This window comes from Melozone crissalis, unplaced genomic scaffold (genome assembly GCF_028551555.1).
Source record: "Melozone crissalis strain CALT ecotype California unplaced genomic scaffold, PUWL_Pcris_2 ptg000005l_1, whole genome shotgun sequence".
NCBI classification, from domain to species: Eukaryota; Metazoa; Chordata; class Aves; order Passeriformes; family Passerellidae; genus Melozone; species Melozone crissalis.
In genome coordinates, this window is record NW_026535783.1 from 54,688,322 (window position 1) to 54,705,263 (window position 16,942).

Sequence of the window (16,942 nt, forward strand, 5' to 3'; positions counted from 1 at the left end):
AGGGCCTCTTCAGGAAACTAATTGAGAGAGTCCTGTTGGAGGTAGTCCTTAAGAGCAATGGAAGAGTCCAGGAAAGCAGAAGGAAATCCTAGCAAGAGGTGCAGGAGCAGGGTCTACCCAGGTGCTGAAAGATGAGTTGGTGAGAAAGGAGGTCAGCCTGGCTCAACAGAGAGCTCCGGTTGGAACGGGCAGAGAGAAATTTTATAACCTCTGGAAGAAAGGACAGGTAACTCATCAGGACTACAAGGGTGCTATGAGGTTATGCAGGGAGAAAATCAGAATGGCCAAAGCCCAGCTAGAACTTGACCTGAATACTGGTGAAAAAGACAACAAAAAATGTTTTTGCAACTACATCAGCAACAAAATGGCCACTGAGAATCTCCATCCTTTACTGTATGCAGAAGGAAACAGTAACTAAGGGTAAAGCAAAAGCTTAATGCTTTCTTTGTTTCAGTTTTTAACAGTAAGCCCAGTTATCCTCAGAGTATCAAGTCCCCTGAAGTGGAAGACAGGGATGAGGAGCAAAATGAAGTACTCATAATTCACAAAGCAATGGCTAGTAGTTGCTAAATCACTTAGCTGCAAGTCTGTGGGACCAGATGGGATCCACCAAGATTACTGATGAAACTGGTTGGAAGAGCTGTAAATAATTTTAAGGGACCAAGAAGACACCTCAAATCATTTACCACAGTCCTGGTTGATGGGGGAGGTGACAACAAATTGACAAATGTAATTTGCTATATGCCCTGGATGTTTTCGTATGGGAGTGCATGGAATCCATTTTCCAATTCGTTTTGGACCGTGGATTCGGACACCCAAGACTTTACCTAGCATTTAAGGCACTCTTTCCGGTCTTGGAACGGAGAGCAGCTGTTTTTCCCTGGATTGCTAACTGCACAGGGCGAGCCCCATTTCCCCCGTCTCCAGCAGGAGAAGACCCTTTGGGGGAGGATCTGCTGCTTCCCAGCCCCGCTGCATCCCTGCGGGGGGGCGAAGTTTCGCCGGGAGCCGAAGTTTTTTTTCTCTGCATCTTCAGAGCATGCTCAGATGGAGCGGTCTCTCCCCTCCTCCTCTCTCTCCGGGGGATGAGGAGGGGGTGGCACCGCCCCGGCCAGCCCCGCGAGCACCGCCTCAACCCGCCCCGCGGGTGCGGGCGCTTTCCCGCACGGCGTCTCCCGTGGCCGTCCCTCCGGCAGAGCCTGTGGGCGCAGCTTCCCCGCCTGCGAGCTCAGAAACACCATTTCCCGTGGCTGAGCCGCTGTTGCTAGGCGACGAGGACGCGGCCGTTGCTTCTGGCTCAGCGGGGGAGGCATTCTCTCCGGCCTCGGCCACTCCGCCCCCCCCCTCGGCCCCCTCGCCGCCTCCACCGGCCGCCCCGGCAGTTCTGTCGCCGTCGGGGACTTCGTCCTCCATGTCTGCGTCAGAGGCTGCCCTGGAAGCGGCAGCTTGTTCGAGCTGGGACCATCCTGGGCCAGTTGCCCTTGCAGCAGCGGCCCTGGCGGCTGGCCTCTCCTTCTGTGGAGGAGGCGGGGCTCGCCAGCTGGCTGTGGGTGCAGCCCATTGGCCTGCGTTCAAAATCAGCGTTCTCGGCGGGTTGGGGGGTGTTTGGTCAGTTGCTGCCCCTTGGAGGTTGCCATCTCTGCCGCCCCTTGCGCGTCCCAGCGGCGAGGGGCAGGTGCGTCCCGAGACTTCTGCCTTTGGTCCCCAGCCCAGAGGGGGGGGGGGTGCCGTGAGGCAGATGGGAGACACACCTGATGCATTTGCATTGCAGAGGCAGAGGGCACAGCAGGAAGCAATCATGGCTTGCTTGCTCTGGGGAACAAATTCCTAGAGCCGAGATGAGGATTCTTGGGGCTTCGTCGATTTGCCTGCTGCTGGCATGCCTTTTTTGGGGAAAGGAAGCGTCTCACCACCCATTCTGCCATTGTACTGGCAGCAGGGCGCAGGCCTGTGGCAAGGCAGAGTCTGCCTCGTGGGTTTGGCCTGGGCTGTTGGGCTCAGGTTCCTGGGCCAGGGCCAGGGCCACCGCCCGGCCTCCTGATGGCTTTGGGGGTTTTGCTTCCCCCTTCCGGCCCTGGCCTGCCTTTTGTGAGCCATATCTGGGGTTTCTGGTCCCTCTCCATGAGCCAGGGCCTCTCTCTGGCTGCTCTGCTGCTGCGGCTCATTTCAATGACACACCAAAAAAAAAAAAAATTTATTAAAAGAGTTGAAATAGCTGGCAGCAGCTCTGAAGCATTGAAGGGCCAAAAATTACCTTCAGCCCAAGTTGTTCAAAAAGGGCTGTGGCCAGGACATTCCAACAGTTGTCTCAAAATTGTTTGAAATTGTTTTGTGACTGTCAATGGACTTTTGTTAACTATTGATGGACTTTTCTGTAGCAAGCCTGTTTCAGGATCAAAAGGGACTTTCAGAGATGGCAAAGAGGAACATCTTCAGTCCATGGACTTTTTCCTGAAGCTCAGCTGCTTGGACTTGAACTTTCTTTGCATTGTTTTTGCATTTTCTTAGATTGTAAGATTGTTTTAGTGGTTTGATAGAATTGTATGTTCTACAGGTGAAGAAATTCCCTGTTAATTCCACACCAGCACTTGATTGAGATTTGGATTAGCAACAGATAACCTGTCAAGTGTTTGTTCTTTCCTCTGCATGTGCAAGGCAGAGAAAATTACAAACACTTTTCTTTCTAATTTAAATAAATAAAAGAAAGGTGACATGTCACAGACATTTTTTCATTAAAATCCTTTCGTTAGGATTTTTCCTGCTGAAGCTGAGAAGTTTCAGTAACAAAGTGTAAACAATGGTTATCTGCTGCTGTGGAATACAACAGGTGGATCTGTGATTGGTCTCGGGTGGATATTTGGATTTACTGACCACTCACCGCAGAGCTGGGTCTCGCTTTCTGCTGAGACACAGCCCTTTGTTATTGATTCCTTTTCTATTCTTAGCTTAGCTAGCCTTCTGAGAACTTTCCTTCTGTTCTTTTTAGTATAGTTATAATGTAATATATATATCATAAAATAATAAATCAAGCCTTCTGAACATGAGGTCAACATTCTCGCCTCTCTCTTCATCCTGCAACCCTTGCAAGCCCTATAACAAGGAGGCTCAGGGGAGACCTTAGCAATCTCTACAACTGCTTAAAAGGAAGAGGTAGCCAGGTGGGTGTTGGCCTCTTTTCCCAGCTAACTAATGACAGGACAAGAAGAAATGGCCTCAGATTACCATTAAACATTAGGAAAAATTTCATCACTGAAATTCATCATTGAGTCAGGTATTGGAAAAGAGCACCCACTGAAGTGGTAGAGTCACCATTCCTGGAAGTGTTCAAAAAACATGGGGACATGGTTTAATAGTAAAGTTGGTGATGTTGCTGGGTTAATATTTGACTTACTGACCTTACCAGGTTTTTTCAGCCTTAATGATGCTTTGATTTTGTTCTATAACTCCATCAAAAACAGCTGATGCAAAGTTTAGTTCAGTTTAAAATAAATTAAGTATTTCAGTAGAAGCAGTAATGCTCGTAGGATGTTGGCTAAAAATGAAGCCAGAAAAAAAGATCGACTAGGCTAAAATAAAGAGAAAACAAACATTAAAAGAAAAAAAATCACTGGAAAAAACAAACAAATTGCAAAGGACTTTAGACACTGGCATTTTAGGAGTTGATAATTGCTCTTGGGAGAGATGTGTACACAACTATTTTTAAAGAATAGAGGTAGGTTACATTATTTGCTTTTCATAGCCAACAGTACAGTAACTTAATCAAATTTTTGATACACATACAAAGGATTGAGAAGTTTACTCAACTTAGTATTTTGGCCTTTCCCTTTGTCAAAGATTTCAGTACCATGATACAGATTAATTAAATATGAAAGATGCAAGTAAACATGAAAAAGCACTGTCCTGGGACATGGTGGGGGTTTTTATCTTTAATTTTGCATAGAAGAGATGCAAGAAAGACAGTAGGCTTTGTAAGAAACATGTAGCCATTTTTACTTCAAAATACAAATTTACCAGAAATGCAGAATTAGGGCACTTTAGGTACATTAAAAATAGTAGAACTGGTAATTGCTCTGTCCTGGTATTTGCCATATCTAGGAACTATGAAAAAAATTTGTTCTTCCCAGGTCCCTCTCTGGGTCCCACATGCTCAGGTTTTTTCTGCTTAAGCTGGAAGCTTCAATGCCTGCCTTACTTCACTGTTATATTAATGATGCTGATATCCTCATAGGGTTTGTCAGTTTTGGGATTGACTTTGACATTTGAGATTCTCTGAACAACTTCCATTCCTTTAGTCACCCGTCCAAACACACTGTGCTTGTTGTCAAGCCAAGGCTGTTTGAAAGTACAGGAGGAAAAGAAAAGCATATTAAAATAGAAAGCAGCATGTAGGTTAGGTTACAAACCAAAAATAAAGTGTACATGGATACATTTTGTGTGTCCAGATTATGGAAGCCAACACCCTGTAAATATTATCATGCAAGGAAATACTAGAATGCAGCTAACACTGCTTTCTTAAAGTACTACAGAGGTTATGTTCTACCAGTGCAGTAGCACTGTATAGTTCATTTTAAAGTGCATTCTCAGTTCACAGAAATGTTTCAGTCTCTCTGTTTCATGTTATTTTCACAAAGGAATTTTAAGTGTCAGTACAGAATACTACCCAATTCAATACTGAGACGGTATGCCCAATTTCAATATAGGCCCTCACACAACTTAATAAACCTCAGAACTATGGTAGTTAGGTTTTTTTTTTAATATATTACTTTGAAGTGCTATAAGAATGCAGTTTTTATAAGCGTTACTTTTAAGTTTCTATATCTTAGATTCACATATCAAAATTTTTGTCATTTTTATTGGCTCTGAATCTATAAACAGATCAAATGAAATTTTTAAACCTGAACACTGGCTTCCTGGTATAGCTACAATCAAACACCATTAGAGAGACATCCTGGCACCATATCCAAACCCCAAACAATCTAAGCAATACCTAGATTTCCATCAAGTTTAAACCACTATTATTAACATAAGATACTCTAGTAATACATAATTGCAAACATGCCTAGGAATTTTATACCACCCTCATTCCATTTAAAGGCAAAAGGCCTCTTGATCACAAGTGATGGAAAAGTATTTCCATCTTGTAAGGGACAGTTTCAGTGAAGCCTATACACTACACATCACGTGTATCATTTATTTGTAAAGTAAGCACTAATGTGTTCCTTTTTTCATGAGAAAAAAAGTTGATTTTTTACTATCTAGGTAGCCTCTCAGGCCTTAAATTGAGCTTTTAGCATTACTTACAGTTGGGACTACTGTTATAAAAAACTGGGATCCATTGGTATTTGGTCCTGCATTAGCCATGCTGAGTGTATATGGTCTGTCATGTCGTAAAGTTGAATGAAACTCATCTTCAAATTCTCCTCCCCAAATACTTTCACCTCCCATTCCTGTACCAGTTGGGTCACCAGTCTGAATCATGAAACCCTGCACAAAAATTGTAAGTGATCACATTACTGCATAGAATACATAACCATAAGTGTTATGTGCTAGGTGACATTTTTTCAAACTTACTTCAAACATATCCACAAAATGTGTTAAAATGTTGTGTGTAAGGGAGAAAGCATTTAAGACTTTTTTGTGTCTAACAAGTACTTGAGAAAAAGCAAGGTTACGCACTATACCTGCCAATGAAGGACAGAAACCTGACTGTCTCTACCTTTTGCAAATTCTTAGGCTCTGTCACTTGATTCTGGTGCAACAGAAATAAAAAGCCTTACAAGAAAGGTATTCTGACATGAAGCAAAGTTGTAGTTCAAGCAGGATAGCAGGACTCATCTTTCAATTTTCAGTTTTCTGCTACCTTATCAGTTGCAGAATAGCTACTACAACTTTAGTAAGTGCTAGAGCTATTCAGGACATCAGAGCTGTTCAGAATTATAAAGAACTCTAAATGTACTCCAACAATCCTGTGTGCAAAAAGGAAATGGAATTGTTAACAGAGGACTGACCAGCAGAGTACATTACATAAATTAACAAAAAATTAACATGTTACAAGTTACCTTGATGATACGGTGAATTATGTGTCCATTGTAGTAACCATTCCTGCTGTGCACACAGAAGTTTTCCACTGTTTTGGGGCACCTAAAATCATTCAACCAAAAACACAATAATATTTGTCTGGTGCCATAAAGGGCCATAAAGATTTCAGCTGGGACTAAGACCCCCTTGTGCTGTGCAATGTTTCAGGACTCTGTAGGAAGGGATTTAGCCAACTAAGGAAAAAACACATCTCCAACTCCTCAAACCTAAGTTTAAAAAGAGCTGAAAGCAAAAAGCTTGAGAATTACAAAGCTGTGTGATTACAGAGAAAGGCAGCAGCCATGTTGATAGCACAGGGATGTTTTAGCTGTTGCTGAGCAGGGCTTATGCACTGTTGAGGCCTTTTCTGCTCCTAATCCCACTCTGCCAGTGAGGAGGCTGGGGCTGTAGGAGTTGAGAGGGGACCTAGCTGAGACAGCTGAACCCAGCTGACCACAGGGATGCTCCATTGCACATATGGCATTATGTTCAGCACATAAAAGCTGAGGGAAAAAGCAGGGGACATGCAGAGTAATGGTGATTTGCCTTCTCAAGTACCCACTCCATGTGAGGGAGACCTGTTTTCTTGGAGATAGTAGAACATCTGCCTGTCCAGGTTCCCTATTTTGCTTTGCTTGGGTGCATGCCTTTTGCTTTCCCTATTAAACTCTCTGTACCTCAACTCACGAGTGTTTTCACTCTTACTCTTCCAGTGCTCTCCCATTCCACCAAGGGAGACATGAGCAAGTGGTTCTCGGGGTCTTAGTTGCTGGCTGGGGTTAAACCATGAGAGCCAGAAACCAAATCTGTCTCCTGAAGGCCTAGTTCAAGGCACCACTGACTATAGGTTCCCTAGTTTTCTATCTGCACTCCTGATACGGAGAAAATGGCCAAGCTGAGTCCACAGGTGTAGAGTTACTCTAGTCTAACTGTGAAATGGAGTATTAGCTTGGGTTTTAGTGACACTCCAAGCTATCTTGTGAAAAAGAGCACCAATGTCATAACTAATGGAACAGACTAGATTATAGTCCCAGTTCTTGCTGAGCAGTACAGAGTCATTCCCAACTTTATTTCACAATGACATGACCGAAGAATTCAAAGATGTACAGAGCCATATCCTATATGCTCTTCTTTAAAGTTTTAATCACATTAAAGAGATTTTCATTTAAAGCTCAGCTGGGAGAAAATACTACAGTAAGAAAGGACAAACCTAACAATGGACGAACCAACCCTAGTAATGCTCTATTTAAAACTGCATACAGAACATTGCAGTGAAGCACCTTGCAATACTGTGCATTCATGACACATTAACATGACAATTTAAAGAAAGAATTAATGTAGCTTGACCTATAACTTGCTGGCAAGAGCTCTACCATTACTACAACCTATATGCTATAATTATGAATTCCAGAAACTAGAGCCAGATGCAAGGAAATACTGGTAAAGCTACAGTAAAAGTCTGGTAGCTCTAGAGGGTAGAATTGAGGTTGACCTCCTGTGCTTAAGACCAAAGATGAATTTATTTTTGGAGACGCATGGAGTACATCAACATAATTAAGGTTTCTATGTATAGCAATATATTATATAAATTTCCTGTCAAATAACAGATTATTTGCAATTTTTGCATCACAAAAGAGAGAGAAGGACATACTGATTTTAGCAATTGTCATGCAAAAAACTTTTCAATTCTTTGCTTGGTTTTGCATATACACAACACTAGTATTATATGATGGTATAAATGTTATATGGCTTTTAAAGGAGCTGCAATAACAAAGTGTAGTACACTGGCCACATTCAGAAGTTGCAACTACTATTCTTCTGGCTCGCACAGACCTGCTGCCAAATCTGCTGCTGCTGCCAACATCATCTTTCTTTTTCAAGACCTGTGCAAACAGCACTGCCTTACAATACAGAGCTTACACAGAAGAGTATCATTATCTGTTCAAGAACAAAAGTTAAGAAAGGAAAACCCTCCCTGAATCAATAACTAAATAAACCCAAACACAATTCCAAAAACTCCTGTGCCCCAGACTATTTTTACCCTACTTTATTTTTGTTTGTTAAGAGTCACATTCCTCCCTTAGCATATTAAGAAACTGTCAGGAAACAAAAACAGTAGAAAAAGGGAAAGAAAATAATTATTTCTAGCATGAGATAAGTCTTGGACACTGCAACCACAAGGGGCAAAAGAAAGCAACAAAACCAAAAAACCCAGAAAAAACAGCAACTACATACTCAACAGGAAAAAGCTTGATATGAATATCTCCCATGCTTGTGTGGATGATGGCACTGTCTGACACTCTTTTGGGACCTTCTGCCTGAGTGGCTGCCATGACCTCTTCTTTAGAAGGTTTCTCATTAAATACATCTCTGTCAGAATCTGCACTCTTTGTGTCTTCTGGTTCACGTTTAGTAAACTGAAGCACAAAAGAAAAGAAGGTAAACTGTTTTTTTCTTTTTTCCTCTTAAAATACACAATGCCCTGCACCCAACACATCAATGTCATTATTCAACCTGCTGAACACCCAATTCAATTTGAAATGTACAAAGACAATTCATAGACAGTCTATCCTTGGACTGCTGTGTTATGTTACCAGCATTTCCACAGTCACAAATTCCAGTAAAACTACATGCAAATCCAAATAACTTTTAATAATCTGTTATCTTTAAACTTTTCCCTTTACAACAAAAGTCTGCACTAGTTCAGCATCTTTTCTTTAAAATGAGGTGGAGAATACCAGGCTGTTTTGCTATACTAAAATCAAATTGGCAGGCTTTATGCCAAAAGGATTAGCTGTGCTTTGCAGTTGTGCTACAAAGTTAAAATAAATCCTCCTATTCCAATACTGCATTAATATAAAACTACAGAGACCCAGCAAATTTAAGGCATAACAGACAGTCCAAACTCTAATCTCTATGGCTATGACCTCTCAAATGAGCTACTAACCACTCTGAAATCGTTTGTTTGGTTCCATCTCACCTAAAAACCCAACTGTGAACAGGAAGATGACTCCTTTCTTAGTTGCTTATATGTCCTTAGTGTTACCAAGTCTTGATTCTTGTCTGAAATTTTTTCTATTATATTTTTTTCTGCATACAGTTGCTTATTGTTTCTTTATAAAATCTGGTTAGTTTTTTAAGTGCTCTTACTTAGGTTCTTTTTCAACAAGAACAAAAAGATATCTTCTTGGGGGAATAAAAATTTATGAAAAAATCACAGCTGTTTCTAGTTAACATACAGATAGTTCAAGATAAAAATTCTAAATATACTTGCAACATAAAGAAACTCCTTCGTAAAAGCTGCATTTACAACTACAAAAAGCACTAGAAAGGTGCAAAGAGAAAAAGAAAAAATAATGTAGAGTAATCAATAAAAGAATGGAGCTATTTAAATAGAAACCCCACACACCATGTAAAACCTGTTTTTTTTAAAAGCTGTGCAGATTACTGTTGGATCTGCCTGAATATTCTGGAGAACAGGATTTTCAGATGCCTTCATCTCTATAGTGATCGCTGCACGATGTTTCTTTGCTACTCCTTGGAACAAAGCCAGTTGCATCATTCTGATGTTCTCTTGTTTTCCCAAGATACGAATACACCTGAAATTCAAGATGTAAAGAGGTGTAACGCTCAGCTGCTCACAGTCAGAAAATATCTTCTTTCTGAATGTTAGATTCAGAGTAAAATTTCAAAATCCTGTCAAAATAATTATTTACTAATAATTTTTATGATGTTTCTCTATTTAAATTTGGTACCTTAATTTACCAGTCAGCCTCCTTATGCAATAGAAATCCCAACTAAATGATCCATCCTTACTTGACATTTACATTATCCCATCCAGTTAGATAGAAATTAATTAATTACACATTTTTAATACATGAGCTTGCTATCTGTCTAAGCTGTAATCTCCAGCGACTCCTTACAAAGAATGGGAGCCTTACAGAGTAATGTAAGGCTCTTAAATAAGAACACAAAAAGATTAGACACCTCCACAGTCATAGCAAGTTTTAAATACACTCTAAATTTGACCGAATAAAGACTTTAAAACAGAAGTTTATCTCTCTGTGTGTCACTGGAACTCACCTGTTAGTCTCTACATTTATGACCTTAATGCCCAACATAGTTCCATAGAGAACGAAGTGTCCAGTTTCATCAAAAATTATATTAATTAATCTTACTGCATCCACTTTCTCCAGCTCACGCTCAACTGCCATACGCCGCCCAAACTCCATGTCAGGCAGTTGTTGTCTCATCTGCTGAAGTTCAGTAAACATCTACAAAAAAAAAACCAGCACTACTATAATAACATATTTTAAACTTTTTCCAGTAAAACACTGATTCACATGATTAGAAAATACTGAATTCAAGTGAGATTACTCCATTCAAACTTAACTGAAGGATTTAGATAAATTCAAGGAATACTCTCTTTATTTTAATGATACAACAGGCATGTTGTAGGACTAGGCTTAAGCATGAGAAAATGTGCAGTTGTCTATCAAATTTCTTAGAAGATGACAAATTTAATTCATTTTCATGGTGTCACTTGCAATGGGCTTTGTCCACCATCTTCCACAATTGCTTTCTAGTTAAGTGTAATCTGGCAGCATGAAAACAGAAATGAAAATCAACAACTCTGTTTCACTATGTCGGTAACATAACCAGTAAGAATTCATTTTGGGGCAAAGCAATCTAAGAGACAAGCAAGAGAACACCTCTTGGTGAGAGAAGGCCTTTTCTGCAAGGAAAATATGGGAAGGAAGCTTGCCTTTAGAAATAAACTATAGCTTAGGTGAATGCGCTGGCAAACAAATGCAAGTAAGTAGAGAAAACATTTCAAGAAGGAGAAACAAGACAAAACTCACACTCAGAGATTCATCAAAGACTCTCATGAGCTTTCCCGTCAGAAAACGAAAAATTCTAACTTTTCTGTCAGACCCAAGAGTGGCCATTTTCTTGCCATCAGGTGAAAAACTTATACTGGATGGGTAAGCCTTGCATTTAGCAAATTCATATAGATCGGTATCCGTTTTATACTCCCAGTTCACATTCTTGGGAAATTTATATTCATGAGGAGTACCAGTCCAGTACTCGATCATTCCGGACTTGTCCGAAGACACAACTGCTTTGTAGACAGGGTTCAGGCGTATCTGAGTAAGAGGGGACATATGGAGTTTATCGAAAACGTGAAGTGGCTGGTTATTTCCTCGTCCATCATATATGAATATTTTCCCGGTACTTTTCTCAGATGTTGCAACAGAAGATATAGCATCTCCAGGGCAATATACCCATTCACACTGGCCAGGGTGGTAGCTGCAAGAAAGAGTAGAAAGGAAAAAAAATTAAAAATAAAGAAGCAATGGTTTTAATTAGGTAAGACTCAGATTATGCTGTAAACTTGAAATCAAACACCAGAAGCAAATTTTAAAATTTATTTACTAGTTTTGCTAATACATATCTTGCTAATATTGAGCATATTATAGGCAAGTTTTACCAAGAAATACCATTCAGCAGAAGACTACCAATTTCTGTTCCTTCCATATTGTTTTGTAAAGAGGCTGTGATAGTCCAAGTAGAAAGTGGGTAAAAAGGACTAATTTGGATAGAAATTCAGATAAAAAGCCCAAGCGGCATTAATATATAATGTAAGTCAATACCATTCCTCGTCCATCTTTTAAGTGAGTAATGACTCAGTAGTATTGAAGACAACTGCACCTCTGCATACACTTTTGCAAAAGTTCAACTAGATCTTGCCAGAAAAAAAAAACCACAAACCCACAAAATCTCCAAGAAGTGATACAAACCAAATTAAGACAAGCCCTCTATATTCAATAAGGGTTGTGAGTGCATTTAAGAAGGAACTCATTTGCTACTTGCAAAAATCTACAAATAAGGTAAGTCAGAGATACAGTCAATAATATAAGTTATGTCTGTTTTAAAGTCTGTAAGCAAAGATTCTGAAAACTAGAACTCAAACTAAATTGCCAATGGCAAAAAAATTATACAATCTCCAGAGGAAACATGTTTAGTATCCTTTTACAAACTGAACTAACGGATGCTGATGGACTGATGATATTCTGACATTATGACAAGACACCAGTAATTTAGATTTTCAATTTCTGTCTGTAAAGAGAAACAAATCCTTTGTCTCAAATTCATTAGGAAGAACAGGAACAAATAAATATGAAGTCTCTGCAGAAATAGGCAACGTTTTCCAGATGACACATGGAAGCATAAAGCAGAGAGCTAAAGATTTGCAGAGAGCCGTGGTCTATAGATTAGTTGTAGAACTGGAAAGCTCTGAAGATCAGGGGTGCTTTTTTGAATATAATTTTCTTTTTTCTATAATTTCACCAATTTTGTAATAACAGTACAGGGCTATGTCAAAAATGACAGCAAAATCAAAAAGCTTAAGCCTAACTGGAATTTTTCCAGAACAGACAGAGAAGAGAGAATCAATTCCTACAGGTGAAGTACATTATCTGGAGGATGACACTAAAACTGCAACAAACAAAGCAGATAGCATATGCTTTTATTACATGTTCTTGTAAAGGCTTCTTTCCCTGGCTTTACACTTCTATTCAGTTTCAAAACTAACCAATACATCATGGTGTGGTGTTTATTTTTCTCTGGTATTGTTATAATTCCAGTAGCATCCGTTCCTGTTTCTCCCAGATCCTTCAGGTACATAATGTGTAACTATAAGACTAAAGAAAAAAACAATATTGCTTCTAGCAGAAAAAGGAAATTGTATCCCTGTGACAACAAATGAGGCAATACAGGCAGGACAAATCCCTTCCCTAATGGAACTACTAACAGACTGTAATTTTTAAACTCAGTGCCAAACAACAGAGAGAAACTATGCCTAGCTAAATATTTGGAGAAACCCCACATCTTTGTGCATAATATGTAACACTGAGGAAGCTCCTTTTCTACTCCTCTCTTCCAGTGCTGCAGTAGTAATTTTTTCTATTCAGTCAGGCAGTCTCCAGCCATTGGATTAATTTCAGATGCAGGTTTACTCAACTTCATATGACTGAGGCATGGGGGAAAGGGAAGAACTCAAGAACCCTAAATTACTGACTAATCTCTTAGCAAAACAACCTCCACTGATAATCTCAAAAGAACACTTCTGAGAAATAAGTAACTTACCCAAGTTTCAGCATGTTGATCATGTCAAAGTTGACTACATCAAACACCTTCATCGCTTTGTCATCTCCAACAGAACAGAACAATGCCCCCTCTGAACTAACAGCAATACTCTCAATAACACCTGTGAATTAATTTAAGATACTATTAAGAAATAGGAAAGGACATCCTTCATTCCAGTATTACATACGGAAAACCTACAGAGGCTGAAACCTGTTTTCCAACTGTTTTGTCACCTTTTTCATTTAAAACTTTACCTGAATTCAATTAAATATTATTTAAAAAAATAAAATTCACAAAACAGCACTTGATGGCCTACCAGTATTTAGACTCAGGTATATGATAATCAAAAATTTACGAAAAACATAGTAAAATATTATAATGGCAGTAAATTTAGTTTAAAATGTTGATTTTAGAAAATTGGGAACCTTATGATGGGGTAAACATCACGTGATCCTCAGCTGGCATCTCTCAACAGGGTAAAAGAAGCAGAACTCTACAGATTATTATACCCATGATACTCAAAACTCCTCTGCAACTGAGCCTTCCATAAAGTTCTCACAATGCTGATTTTTCACATGGTAGGTTTTGTTCACACCTTTTGCTTCTATATATAATAAGAAGCCGATAGTTAACCAGACTTTAGTATTTCTTGTCACTCTAAAAGGAAACCATGCTTTTACTACCTATTATTAAATATTTTTCTTACTGTAACATTCTGCCTATCAAACTGGATGTTTTTGCTTCAGGCATATCATAGCTTCTAATACTGTTGAGAATATAATTTTCTGTCCAGCCTATTTAATGCTTAGCATAGTGTTGAAAACCTTTACGTACTTATTAGCTCAGAAAATTGGGTTAAAGTTTCTCTTAACTGCAATTCTTCTGATAATTACAACAATAAGGAAGAATTTACTCTACAGTTACAGTACTCCAGATGAAAATAACTACTTTTTTTCCACACTGCAAGGGGGAAGAAAAAGACTGAGGTATCCTTATTTAAAGTAACATATTTTTAAACTTCTCTGGATTTTTTGAACACTTTTGTATATCTTGTTCACTTATGTTCCAGATATTCTCCCACAATCAGGCACAAAGCAATGCAAAGGCCTCATTTTTCATTTTCATGTTTCATTTCCATCCTATCCCTCCTACCTTGGGAGCAAAATGTAACAGGACAGAGGAATAAAAGGAATATTGGTAGATATCATTTAATCTCTGACTGCACTAAAGGAACCCCAGAAACTCTCTCTCTATTTGCACTCTCTCTTCAAACAACAAAGAGCAAGGGAGAGGAAAAAGTAAACTCCTTTAGATAAGAAAGAGCAACTTCTCACCCAAGTGACTTCGAAAGTGTTTAACAAACTCAATCCCTTCTTCTATTTTCTTCCAGAATTTTACATGTCCATCGTGACTGGCTGTTATGATAAAATCTGTCCTACAATTAGAAAAGAAAAATAAAATAAAGAAAACAGATGCACACACTATGCACCTTCCCACTGGTCAGTAATTTGCACTAGAATTAACACTGTGCAGAGAATGAATCTCAAGAAATTGCTGTGAAAGTCTGTCTGAATGGGTACTTTAACTCCTGGAAAAACACAACAGGTATTTTAGTGCATTCTGGATTAATCCATGAGAAGTCAAAATGAAGGAAAATATAACACTATCCTTTTTGAATATGTAAATATAACTCCTATTTTAAGTCTGGTTTCATGGTAGTTACAATGTGTGTGAGTGAGATCTCTGCAATTCTGGTGAACAGTATTTTCTCAGAGGGAGTAAGTTATTACTTACTCCTGTATTTCCTGCATATTTTAACAAGGATTTTAAGACTCTCTTTTAGCCTATAAAAACAACTTGAATCTTGCTTCTAGGTAAGAAAGATATAACTCTTTTTTTAAAAAAAACCCCACCATCCTTTAAAAAACCACCTCAGGACACTTTCTGCAACTTTCTGTTATAAAGCTTCTACAGTGAAAACTTCTTAGCCTACACAAAAATACACCCCAGATGAAGAAATACAATGGAGAACAAAAATACTTACTTTGTACATGCCACGTGTGTAATAACATCTCTGTGCATGTAACTGCGCTCATACATTGAAGCTGACGGAAGATTTTCAAGATAAACATGTTCGAATTCAAGAACTACACAGAATAGAAAGAAAAGTCAGGATTTTTTTTTTCATGAAGTTACATCTACATTTTGTTTTCTTTTACTTATCCTTTTATTGCTTACTCATGTTTAGTCTATATTCTGTTTTCTTCTACTTATCCTTTTATTGCTTACTCATGTTTAGTCAAAAATATGCAGCATTTTGTGCAAACATAATTAAAGAGCTTTTAGGTCTGGCATTGCACTCAGACTTACACATTTTCTGTGGAATAAAGCCACTCAAATGCTGCTTTAACTCATATTGATCCATCCTCTTAAGGCAACTGTTACAGTAACTGTCTTGCTGTTTCGAAAAGAAACAACGTCAATCAACAGTTTTTAAGTTACTGCCAGAAAACAGAAGGTCATCTGAACCTCATTTAATTCTAAAACCACATGTATCCCTTTTGTTTTTACAAGATTTGTGATCCCACACAGGTCCTGTAGTCTAAATTTTAAGCATATACACCTATTTCATTGTTTAACTGGCCAATCTAAAATAATGTGATTTTGAGTTTTGTTTCTGATCTTTAGATCCTACTTGTTAACACCTGTGCAACAGTATTTTTTACTGAACTTACATGTTTACATCTGATGATCATTGTTTTTTATACTTAAAGAAAACTTTAAGTGATACCCAGAGAGCTGGAAGTTGCTGCACACATCAACACCATATGCCAAAACACAGCCCGGAGGCTTCTCCTGCTGCTGCAGCTTAGGGTGGTGATCTGAAAGATGGATTAACTCTACAACAATTAACAGCACAGCTTCAGCCGGCACAGCAGCAGGGCTCTTAGCCTTAAGGTGTTCTCCAGAGGAAGCAAAGGTCTGAGAGTCACAGAATGTTAAGGGGCTAGAATAAGCCTTAAACACCATCTAGCCCCCTCCTACTAGACGAAGCTGCTCCAAGCCTTATTCAGCCTGGTTGTAAATACTACAAGGGTTGGAGCAGCCAAAAAAATCACTGGGCAACCTGTGCCAGCACCTCACAGTAAAGAATTTTTTTTTTTTTTTTTTTTTATAGCTAACCTGAATTTTCCTTTTTTCAGTTTGCACCAACTAGTCTTGATGCTATCACTGCAGTTCCTGTCGAAGAGTCCATCTCCAGCTTCCTTCTAAGTCCCTTTAGGTACTGGAGGGCTGCTATGAGGTCTCCACGTAACTTCCTCCTCTGCAGACTGAAGGGCCACAAGTTTCTCAGCACCAGGCACCCCCGCTCTGTAATTCCGCATCTGAAGGTTTCCCAGTGTGCTCATTTTACATACCCATTCAGATGCAGCTTCAGGAGCCGGGCTCCCGACAGCTGCCTTCACCCCGGGGCCGCTCCCGCACGGCGTGGCCTGGAAACGATTCCACCGCCCCGACCCCAGTCGTGGCAGAGCTTCACTCCTCCCCTTACCTCTCCTTTTCTTCGCCTGCGCGGCTTCCCCCGGGAGCGGCCCGACCCAGCGTTCCTCCTCATCGTCCTCGTCCGCTGCCGCCGGATCGCCGCTGCTCTCCTCCACCTCCGGCGGCTTTCGCTTGCGCTCCGGCTCGGCGGACGCCATGGCGCTGACGTCAC

The 16,942-nt window shown here is 39.7% G+C and overlaps 1 protein-coding gene across 1 annotated transcript; it reads right to left on the bottom strand.

Moving 5' to 3' along the window:
* Window positions 1-3,998: 3,998 nt before the first annotated feature.
* Window positions 3,999-16,939, bottom strand: PPWD1 (peptidylprolyl isomerase domain and WD repeat containing 1). Its single transcript, XM_054283141.1, has 11 exons — window positions 16,781-16,939; window positions 15,272-15,374; window positions 14,562-14,662; window positions 13,228-13,348; window positions 10,941-11,388; window positions 10,162-10,352; window positions 9,488-9,677; window positions 8,314-8,495; window positions 6,060-6,141; window positions 5,302-5,484; window positions 3,999-4,332 (listed from the first exon to the last, which is right to left on the bottom strand). The coding sequence occupies exons 1-11, from the start codon at window positions 16,926-16,928 to the stop codon at window positions 4,189-4,191; spliced, it is 1,893 nt and encodes a 630-aa protein (XP_054139116.1). The 5' UTR covers window positions 16,929-16,939; the 3' UTR covers window positions 3,999-4,188.
* Window positions 16,940-16,942: the final 3 nt, after the last annotated feature.

Coding starts and splice junctions, on each gene's coding strand:
- PPWD1 (XM_054283141.1), bottom strand. CDS start 16,928: ATGGCGTCCGCCGAGCCGGAGCGCAAGCGAAAGCCGCCGGAGGTGGAG. Junction 11,389..13,227: donor ATCAACATGCTGAAACTTGG/GTAAGTTACTTA, acceptor TCTTTCTTGCAG/CTACCACCCTGGCCAGTGTG. Junction 9,678..10,161: donor ATAAATGTAGAGACTAACAG/GTGAGTTCCAGT, acceptor CTTGAATTTCAG/GTGTATTCGTATCTTGGGAA.